Source organism: Cryptomeria japonica, chromosome 4 (assembly GCF_030272615.1).
Source record: "Cryptomeria japonica chromosome 4, Sugi_1.0, whole genome shotgun sequence".
Lineage (NCBI taxonomy): Eukaryota > Viridiplantae > Streptophyta > Pinopsida > Cupressales > Cupressaceae > Cryptomeria > Cryptomeria japonica.
This window is the reverse complement of record NC_081408.1, coordinates 128,696,022-128,707,334: the sequence shown is the minus strand read 5'-3', so window position 1 is coordinate 128,707,334 and position 11,313 is coordinate 128,696,022. Positions and strand designations below refer to the sequence as shown.

The 11,313-nt window shown below is 35.2% G+C and overlaps 1 protein-coding gene across 1 annotated transcript; it reads right to left on the bottom strand.

Annotated features, from left to right (window-relative positions):
- Nucleotides 1–8,831: 8,831 nt before the first annotated feature.
- On the bottom strand, nt 8,832–10,777 carry LOC131079805 (probable disease resistance protein At4g33300). Its single transcript, XM_058017845.2, has 3 exons — nt 10,362–10,777; nt 10,071–10,282; nt 8,832–9,846 (listed from the first exon to the last, which is right to left on the bottom strand). Exons 1-3 carry the CDS (start codon nt 10,685–10,687, stop codon nt 9,032–9,034), a joined length of 1,353 nt encoding a protein of 450 aa, XP_057873828.1. The 5' UTR covers nt 10,688–10,777; the 3' UTR covers nt 8,832–9,031.
- Between the last annotated feature and the right edge of the window lie 536 nt (nt 10,778–11,313).

Sequence of the window (11,313 nt, the reverse complement as noted above, 5' to 3'; positions counted from 1 at the left end):
AGGATAACAAATTATTAAATATTGAAGCTTAATTTTAAATTCATGAAGAAAAGATTTACACTTTCAAATTTGATCCTTGCATGAAAAGTAAAGATGATTATTAGGTGTCACATTTGAAAATCCAAATAGATAGGCACTTTATGAATTTTCATCATGTTAGATTGTTGTTATGAAAAATTAGTAAAATTAGTGAGCTGAGTTCTTAAATCATGGAAAGTCACATATTAGTATTAAACTAAATATGTTATTCGAGAAAAGAGGTAGACGAACCACAACACATGGAAAGATATAGAGCTTAGACAATATAAACATGGAAATTCTAAACCATAAGAAAGGGAATGCAAGTTAATGATTACGCTTTTAAAATGTTTTGATAATTGAATAAAAGAATGTGTACTCATTTTATTCAATTTATATGTAAATATAGATACATGTGTTACACCTTCTTAATATTTAATTCTTGTCTTTAAATTGCTTGAAATATAGAAGCGAAAGATTGTTTTCTTTCAGATGTATATTTGTTTATCTATGAAATATTGCTTGTTGTCAGATAGGATTGGTTGTAATAAAAGATTTATTCTTTCTATTTCTATTCAATGAAAGATTGTCTTCTTTAGCATTATATTTTTCATCTTGCAAGAAATAGGAAGCTAGAATTGAAAGGTGAAAGATTGTCTTCTGTAAATATTTATTCTAAGATTTATGTGAACAAAGCTAGATAAGCTTGTGTTTGTGGAAAGCTAACTTATAGGACGAGTGCCGAATGTGGATTATAGAGAGAATAGTTTTCTTTTCTAAACTATCTATTTTTTCTATGCATGGCATTATACTCGGCCAAGTAATCCAATTGAATAAGCCATTGAAATAGATGGATTTCTTTTATTTATACTCTCTACCATATCCTTGATTGATCTTGCTTGTTTCTTAATAGAATTGAAAAATTGAAAATGCATGTATCATCTAAGAACGCACCTGATTCCATCTTCTCTTTCGAATTCTTTTGCTAAGCAATTCATGCAAGGTCAGGTATTCTTGATTGACTAAGAATTTCGGGGAAGTGTAGGCTTCAAGGTTGGGTGGAAAAAGTGCCTAAATCTGGTTCTTGTCTTCATGCTAAATATTTCATTGAAGATAGCTTGGGTTGCAGATCAATGGATGCATCTCACCCTTTACTCTATATTATTTTGTTATTGAACTTACGCCAACTTGAAATGCCTAAGTATTGTATGATTGAGATACTACTTTTATCGATTTATTGAATGAAGAATCTTTATCTTTTATAGAAATTTCATGTTTATTACGATTTAAATGGAATGATCAAATGAAGCTATGGATGGAAAAGTGGAATGAAATAGATTTATTAACTGATTTATGAGTTTATTAAAGAATAAAATGTATTTCGGCTATTATTGAAGTGTGCACGATTTACGTCTTTACACCTGGCCATGGTGCAAATACTAGCAATAGGTACAAAACAATAGACCTTGAGTACAAAAATAGTAGACCCTATCCAGACTAGTTTTTACTTTTCCACAAGAGGATGGCTTCCATTATCCATTGAGAACCCTCCTCCATGTCTTCCTTTCCTTCTATATAAATTCTTTCAGCCTTTGATTTTCTCTTTTTTGGGATCCCAAAATATGGTTTAGATTTCTTGCTCTCTATTTGGAAAATTCCCAGAATCTTGGGGGTAGCCACCGTAAAATCATCTTAAAAAAAAGTCTATATCCATATCATCCAAATCCTCCATGAAAGGAAAAGTGCCTTCTGACTCATATCCATCCTCCTCCCCCTAGGTCCTTCAAGGAATTTCACTCGAATTAACTAGCACTGGGAATGATAGTACTAAAGGGTTCTCAAAAAGAGATGAAACTGAAGGCCGAGAAGGATCACGAGCCATCATAAGTTGAGAATTTATAAATTTGTAATGGTTTCTTCAAATGAAGTTAGTGTTTGGTGATCCAACATTTCTAACCCATTTCTTGAGGCACACCTTCCTAAAACCAATAGCTCTCTGAAGAGCGTAGGGCTCAATTTTGTGTCCTAATTGATTACATTGAAAACAACAAAAAGGAATCCCTTCATAATTTAAAAATTGAGTCCAAGAGGAAAAGGAAGATTGAGTTTAGATAGAGTGGAATAGAGGATGAGATAAATCAACCATAACACATACTCTGACAAACTTGTGAGTAGAAGCAACATCTTTCGAATCAAACTTAACAAATTTGCCCACCTAATTAATCAACAACTTGATGAGATCATCATTTTGCATGACCAGGGGGAGATTGTAAAGTCTGATCCAAATAGGGACCTTAGTAATCTTGATATAATTTCCATAAAAAAAGGGGTCCAAGGAGCCAAAAAGAGGCCAGAATGCCTGAAAAACAAGGACTGTTCTTCACCATGAATGAACAATCAGCCACAGAGTAAAAAGTGAGAAGAAAGAAGCCAAAATCCAAAGGCTCAATCATAGAAGTAGAAAGATTACTCCAAGAGGAATTAACCCACTCCACAGCCACATCCAATCTCGGTCGTCTCCTCAAGCATCTCATAATAAAAGATCGATCTCTAATATTTGCAACGATCTGATTAATATTATCATCTGGAAGACAAAACTCTGTAGGCTTCTCAAAATAGGTCATGATTGAATCCCCAACAAAGAAATATGAGTCATCATTCTGCCAAACAGGCTGCATCACTAGGGAAGAAGGTTGAACTGACTCCACACATAGGAGTAGAGGGTAGAGGATTAGAGGTACTAGTTCAAGGAGGCATCTTACAAATCCGCTCCAAACAATAGGCATTACAAACATGAAAGGAATTCCTTCTATTTTTACAAGCCGCTAGGGCAGCTTGGTCTAAGCAAATAGGAGCCCCTGCACTAGCAGCAATTAACTTTTGAACTGAAGGGGTGGATGGAGATATGGATACACACAAAATAAATTAACAATTATATCATAAACACAGAAAGCATATGAACACATAAATTGATATGCTGCAGCACCAACAATATATTTTTTATTGCTTCATCATGTGTTAAAAACAAACTGATTACAATATGGTTTATTTATAAATAATTACATCACCTATTAGGAGATTCAACTAATGGCTTTTACGATGCATGGTAATCATAACAGATTGCTAACTAAACTAACTCTCTACTTGCATGCATACAAACTATCTAGTATCCTATGCATGAATGTCCTGCACGATACTGCATGGTCGGTGCATGTTAACTAACTAATAAACTATGCATGATCTCTACACAATGTATGACAATGTTGCATGATGGTAACATCCAGTTGAAGACGGCTATAAATAGTGGAACCTGAGCTCACGGTGGCAGTGGTTTCATGGTGGTAGATCTTTCTTGCATGCATGAGAAATTACCATATTCCAACATTCCCCCTTAATTTCAACTGCAAATGCTACTGCATGTACAATTCCTTAATCACAACTATCATGAATGCTACGACATTTTTTATTTCCTTTGATGATGACTACAGTCTTCTTTAGTCTTCTTCTATCTCTTTCTAATATCCATAACCAAGTGTAAGTTCTAACCATCTCTTGATCTTGAGATCTTTTCTTTCTTTTGGCTTCCTCAATTGCTAGGGCAGTCCTTCATACCTTGAAAACTTCAATTTGAAACTTCTTGCAAACTCACTATTTGTAGACATCTTGCTAGACAATATTTCCTTTCACCTAAACGTAAGGTTGTCATTGGGTGACTTCTCTTCTCTGGATCACCTTGGGATTTTCTTTGCGACTTATCCCTAACCAATCAATACAAATCTAAGCGGTTTTGGCTTACTACGAAGCATCGCACTAAGTGGTTTCTAGCTGACCATGAATCTTGCATACAAGTGATTTTAGATGACCACAAACTTCACACATACATGGTTTCAAATGACCACAAACTTAACAAATAAATGGTTCTAGATAACCACAAAACTAAACATTGCACCTTGCTTCTGCAAGATTTCCTCTTCTTGATCTCTTCTAGACCTCATGCATGACTAGCAATACAGGCTCTCCCTCCTCAAGCTACAGCTTCAGCATGACCAATTTTGACCCGTTAAGATGATCTCCATATCTCTACAATCTCCAAATCTCTTGGTAGTAATGGACTCCTTCTAACTACTACAACAGTTCACACCAAGCTCCTCAATATCTTCACTATTAGATTCTTCAGAATTGATCTCTTTCTTTCTTTTCTCCAATGTCTTCAGACTTCACAACCTCCACTTTTTCACTATCACTTTCTTCAAAAATTTATTCTTTTCAGTAACACTCCAATAACTGGCAAACTTTTAAGATTGATTACCTTAAAACTTCAATAGTCTTCTTATGCGTGTGGGCTTCCCCTTAACAACAATTCTCTATTTGAACAACACCTCAAATACTTAAAATCCAACATGCCCTTTGATTTGATCTGCAAATAGAAAAAGCTCCAATCTGCTTCTAATGAAGGTTGCGGCCTCAATAGCCTTTGAAACTTACTTTGCAATCTTTCCTCCTTGAATCAACCTCATTAGCGATCTTGTTAAGTAACAATCTCACGATATCTTCTAGTCTTTTACATAAACACAGTATTTTAACAGTTGCAACAAATATAAACCCATCATCTCTTTACTTGTGACAAACTTATTCACGAGTAAAATTAACCTTCTGTTGTGATCACTTAAACTCATTCATTGGCACGATCTCCACTTGGGCAGCTTCTTCACTGACTTTGGTAGCAACTTCCTTTTCTAGAGAAACAAAGGTCTCAAAACATCTCGCATTGACTTTATCTAATGCGAAAACTTCAAAATCTCCTTCAGCAGCTTCAGAAATATCTTCACCGATGACTCTTGAGTGAACTATCTTTGACTTCTTGGTGCACTCTGATTCACAGCAGTCCCACAACCCAATCTCCTTGCGATCTCCTGATGGCTTCTTTAACCCTTCAATCTTCAGCATTCTCTACCTCTTTTCTTTGGCAGTCTTCCTTATCACCTGAGATTCTAACCTTCTCCTCTCACCTAAATCTAATACCACTTTGAAGGGGTCGATGGAGATATGGAGACACACAGAAGAAATTAACAATTAGATCATAAACACATAAAGCATATGAACACATAAATTGATGTGCTGCAACATGAACAATATAATTTTTATTGCTTCATCATGTGTTAAAAACAAATTGATTACAATATGGTTTACTTATAAAGAATTACATCATCAATTAGGAGATTCAACTAATAGCTTTTACGGTGCATGGTAATCATAACAGATTGCTAGCTAAACTAACTCTCTACTTGCATGCATACAAACTATCTAGTATCCTATGTATGAATGTCCTGCTCGATACTGCATGGTTGGTGCATGTTAACTAACTAATAAACTATTCATGATCTCTACACAATGCATGACAATGTTGCATGATGGTAACATCCAGTTGAAGATGGCTATAAATGGTGGAACCTAAGCTCACGGTGGCAGTGGTTGCATGGTGGTAGATCTTTCTTGCATGTGGGAGAAATTACCATATTCCAACATGAACTGCGTCCAAAGGGTCAACATAAGGCACATTCTAGGAGGAGGTCAAAAAAATCTTAAGACACCTTCATTGCACCTGAACGAAGGGCATATTGTTTTCTTCCCTCACCACCAACTGTTCCTTCCTTCATTGTCATGACTTGGGTTTTTCCTTTGGTTGCACCCTTCCCTTTGCCCTTCGGCTTTGGCCTCTGTAAATTTCCCCATCCATAGCATCAACATCAAAAACCCCTTCATTTTTGCCATTAAGGATGACACAAAGGACTGCCTTCACACATTATATTGAACCCTAGTTTGAACTCCAAACTGCATTCCCAATGAGCCTTGCCAAACGTAGGAACCTCTGGGATAGAACAAAAATGAAGAGCGTGCACATAGAGCACCAGTAGCAAAGAAAATAGGCCCAGGCTAAGGCCCATAAGCCCTAAACCATTATGTGAACTCCTATGTGTTTTCTCTCTTCATTGAACTATTTTTTTTCCCAAATATAGATTTTATTTGTATGTGGGTATTTGTCATATTATTTAGTTTATATCTGTTGAGTGTAATGGTCAAATCTATTGATATTGATAACATAGTTATGTCTTTAGCTTTAGAGGAGGAGGAGACAATTACTACTCTCCACTCCAGTTTTAATTAAGCCTTCAGTTGTTCACACTTTATATTTGTTGGACCTACTCTACCTACTCTACCCTCTTATGTTGATCCTTACATCCAAACCTACATCCATCAGTGGGTAAGAAATTAGATTAAAAATTTCAATGCAAAAATGGGAAGCCCAAAATTTCATTGGAAAATGCAAACAAATTTCAAAGGGGACATAATCATTCACTTGGAATAAGAGTTTGATATGAAGAATAATCTATAGTTATTGATCCTATCTGACACTCCACTACAGGCTTGTACACCAAAATCTACACCTAGGAGTGCTTAAGGTAACTAGATTTAAATTTTTAATGTAGAAACGCATCACCCAAAAAATCCATTGATGAATAATTAAATTAGAAATAAAATAAAAAATTGATAGAAAACATCACCTAGAATTAAAGGCTAATATGAAGAATCTATATATCTGTTGGCCTTGCTTTGCTTAAACTTGCACCCACAAATAATTAACATAACCAACTATTCAAATGCCAAACATTATCCAAAATAAATACACACAAAAACCCACATGAAATTGAAGCCACTATGAAGAATTCTAAATCATTGTAGATCTGCCCTATCCTTTTCTACAAACCTTGACATGTTCAACCTGCAATGTGCTTAAAGAAATTAGATTAAAAATTTAAATGTTAAAAGTGTAACTCATAAATTTATTGGTTAAATATGTTAGAATGTGAAGTCCAAATTAGATTCTCATCTAGACGTGGTTGAATCATCATGGATTCTCATCTAGATGTAGTTGAGACTTACTATAAATAGTAAGTTATATTAAGAGACTTACTAGAAATAGTAATATTTCAACATGTGTTTTACATGTAGTTGTGTCAATCATACTTACAAACCTCCACATATTCAACCTGCAATGTGCTTAAGGAAATTAGATTAAAAATTTAAATGTTAAATGGTATAACCCATAAATTTATTTGTTAAATAGCCATATTAGTTCAAAATGCATACCAAAAAACCACCTAGAAATGAAGAATACCATAAAGAATTCACTATAGTTATTGGCCCTGTACGGTTACCTTGTGCAAACCCATATATCAAATGAACTTAAATTAGATTGAAAATATTCAATACAAAACTGACAAATAGGAAATTCACTGGTTATAAGTATTTTATTTCTAAAAAGTTGAATACCGTTGAGTATGTTCAAACTCTCTAACACGTATTTAATTGCAGACACTTGAGAAAAACATTCACTCATTAATTAAAATTGGTCGAGAAAGAGTGCTTACAATCTCGACAACCTGCATTGCCTATTGTAAACCCAATGCATTTTTGCCAAGTTATACCTTCTATTTGTGCATGCAGAGTAGAGCGGGAACAATAAAAAAGTGTCTGCGTGAAAGAGGAATATGTAATAAAAAGATGTTGTGGTACCATCCATGAATGTATATTTGACTATACTTATTAACGAGAAGCTCTGTTCCACCTGCAGCTCTCCATTAACGAAAGAACTGATTCATAATATTTTCTTGCCTCTTTGATACGACAAGCATTCATGAAAGCATAGACAATGTAGACTAATATCTTTGCATGTAGAAAAATGGGAGTTTTAGAATGGTGAAATGATATCCACGAAAGTGTAAGAACATGCAGAAATAGAGATGTGGAAAGCGCAAGGAAGAAAAAAAATGTTTTAATGGTTTTTGAAGGAGTTTCTTTAAATTGTAAACCCAATGAATTTTTGCCAAGTTATACCTTCTATTTGTGCATGCAGAGTAGAGCGGGAACAATAAAAAAGTGTCTGGGTGAAAGAGGAATATGTAATAAAAAGATGTTGTGGTACCGTCCAAGAATGTATATTTGAGTTTCTTTAAATTGTATATCTTTCTTTTTTCGTTTTTCGTTACTACTATCTGTTGTCTATAACCACTCTTTCAATCTTCCCTGAATTCAACTGTCAGCTAAACATCAAATTTATGAAAAAAAAAAAAAGAAGAAGAAAGTAGTTTTTGTTTACAAACATTTATACAGCCCTCTACAACTGATAAATGCCTCTGAAAAATATACTATTCAGCAAGAAAGCTATTGTATATTAAGTAAAAGATACTTAAATATATTTAGTAAAACTCAACAATTCCTTACAATCCTAGAATCTAACATTATTCTTAACAGAAACTGCTTGACAGAAAATTAATATTGATATAAATCTACAACTCCTACAAACACCATGTGTATGATTCAATTATTTATTTCTATAACTTCCCCTGCAGTATCGTCACCGCAGTAAAGTTTAACCACCAAGATCGGGATGGATTGGTGTGGTTCCCCTACGCCTGAGACACCGGTTCGATTGGGTGTAGGTGCGGCTACGACTACTTGAATGGAGGAATGAATCTCCTAGTTGTTTTTGCCTCTTCGATCTGGGACCTATTGATCGCGACGACCAGGGTGAATAAACAAATCTTTACAGTAGAGAAATTCAACAAAATAATTTTTAAGTATAAAATTTAACAAATTTGTACATACAATACAATACTGAAACTTGGAAACTTATGTGCATTGGGACTGATTTCACGTACATTCACAGAAAATGACATCAAATTTAAGAGCTGTGCGGTCAATTCCCACCCACTTACAAATTTAATTTATTATCTCTTGGGATGGAGAATACCTTCGTTATGTATGTACAATCGACAAAAAAATGTTTACTGCATTGAACTGCCACAAAAGAATGATCATAATCATTCACTGAAAATATAGAGGACTTTATAATGGTTTGTCCCAGTGAACATGAAAAGTTATTACAAATTATTTACAAAGTATGTCAATATCCTTGCATCTTGTCCTTCAAGATGAGAGATAAGAAAAGAAGTCAGACATCAAGCCAATCCAAACTAAAGTACGCTTCCACAATTTCAACTCTAAGCTCAGGAATAGAAGTGTTCTTAACTCGCAACCACTGCTTCCCAATCGTCTCATCACAGGTAACAAGCTTCAGGGAATGTAGCTCACAAACAGTTGAAGGTAACATTGTCAAATTGGAACACTCTCTCATATCAAGCTCCCTCAATTTCTTGAGTTGTCCTATTTCCTTTGGAATCTCTGTCAAGATCTCACATAGTGAAATGTCTAAATACTCCAACTGTTCAAGCTTTCCAATTGAAGCAGGAAGCTGTTCCAAGCATGGTAATGCTGATAACTTTAACATTCTTAGATTGCTCATTTTCCCAAAATCATATGGTAAATTTTGAAGCTGATGACAGTTGGTAATAGACAAGGACACAATGGAGGGTATATTGCAGATACCTAGGGGCAACTCCTCCAAATCATTGTTGTGGTCCAGATTTAAATCTTGTAAACTGGTAAATGCGGGTATATTTTCAAATCCTTCACATAAGCTCAGAGATAGCTTTTCCAAATTCTGCAGTGCTTCAATGCCCTGTTTTCCACCAAGCAGTGAAATCAACCTCTCCAAGCGGACACTCTTGAGCTGAGTGAGTGACGATAAGATATCTAGACCTTTCACTGTTGCTTTGTTTGTGCCGCAATTGGATATCATCAGAAACTTCAGCTTTTTCATGGATTTCAGAAATGGGGGAAGAAAGTATTCTGTGGAAGTGAAGAGTAACAACAGAGCTTCTGTTTCGGGGAAATTCATATCGTACCAGTCATTTTCCTCCATACGGCCTGCATTTATTAATTACAAAGCAATTCCAATAAGTACTCGTTATATATGTGGAATTCAAGCACAACCAAGTTACCTAGAAATCTGATGTAAACCTTATTATATTGGGAAAATCCTTATTTGAAATTCAATTCTCTTGTATCATTGGTCATAAAAAATAATGTCTATCATTACAAAGAAATCTTTTTGAGCAAAATGGATGTGTAAGAGTTTTTGAATAACTCACCGGTGAGAATGCAGAGAATTCGAGTATCAAATGCTCTACCTCTGAGCAACTCATGTTTCCCCAGCAAACTACCATTTTTCCTTTCTATGGACAACCTCTTGCGGTGGAGTATATTGTCTTCGTGTCCCAAATCGAAGACCAAATCACGTATTACATCACGCTGGGAGATGTATAGCTCTGAAGCATTTTCACATGGGATTATTGTACTTCCTCTGTTAAGTTAAAACATGTCAGATTGGTGTTGAAAAACATGATTAAAAGAAATCGAATACATAAAGCAGAGGCAATTACCTTGGATTGCCAGTTAAATTTAACAGATTTCTATCCGCAAGTTCTGATAAGATGGCAAAAGCCTCACTCCTTTGTAGCTTTTCAACATAAACCCAAATGTCCAAAAGTGCATCAGCAGATATTTTCTTATCTGCGGGGAACAATGCCAAGTCTAAGAGACATTCCTTGTGTACATGATCGAAAGAGTCAATATTGATCTGCGGCAGAGTATATAGCCCTTTTCTTTGATAATTTGATCTATATTTTCTTTTAGAAATCTTATTCGTTGCCCTCTTCCAAGGCTCGTGCGATTCCACTTGCATACAGCTTGCAGTCACTGAAACCATTTGTTAGAAGTATTTACAGAAGGTTCAATTTCGTTCCAATTTGAAGCCTAGTGCTGCGTAATCCTTAGCGCTTTGTCCTTACAGTGTTTCTTTTCTGTGATTTCTTCTCTTTGGAATGCTAATAGAACTGTCTATCTTTATAGAAGAAATAAACACAGCAAACATTAAAGTGACTCGGTCTTACTGAAGTTGCGATGAAATCGGCATTCTTAGCACCGTGTACGCCAAGAAATCTGCATAGGCTTTTTCTCGTGGCAACTGTTTGATAAAATCCTCATTAAAAATGTTGTTGGACTTGTTATTCAATTGTAAGGCTGTTTTCTCATCAATTCTACGAGTGAACCCTTAAAATAATGTATCTTCCTTATACCTTCATTACAGACTTCACGGTAACTACCGCGAATGCTTCATGATGGCCCTTTCAAATGAAGTCGCATAGATGAATCTTTCCTCGCATCATCTTTCCTAGAAATGGTTTCGTGTTTGCCTGACGCATTCCTTTAACCTTCAAAGTCATTTCGGAATGGCATCTGTTGAATTGGTAGAAGAAATTGATAACAATGTCGCGTGGTCTGTGTTTGCTTCCTACTCAGCTTTTTCCAGTCAAGCACATAGGAAGTTGACTT

Bases quoted from the DNA above. Each gene is read 5' to 3' on its own strand.
- LOC131079805 (XM_058017845.2), bottom strand. From the start codon at position 10,687: ATGGTTTCAGTGACTGCAAGCTGTATGCAAGTGGAATCGCACGAGCCT. The intron at 10,283-10,361 runs GTAATTGCCTCT...TTAACTTAACAG, and splicing joins AATTTAACTGGCAATCCAAG to AGGAAGTACAATAATCCCAT. The intron at 9,847-10,070 runs GTGAGTTATTCA...TAATAAATGCAG, and splicing joins AATTCTCTGCATTCTCACCG to GCCGTATGGAGGAAAATGAC.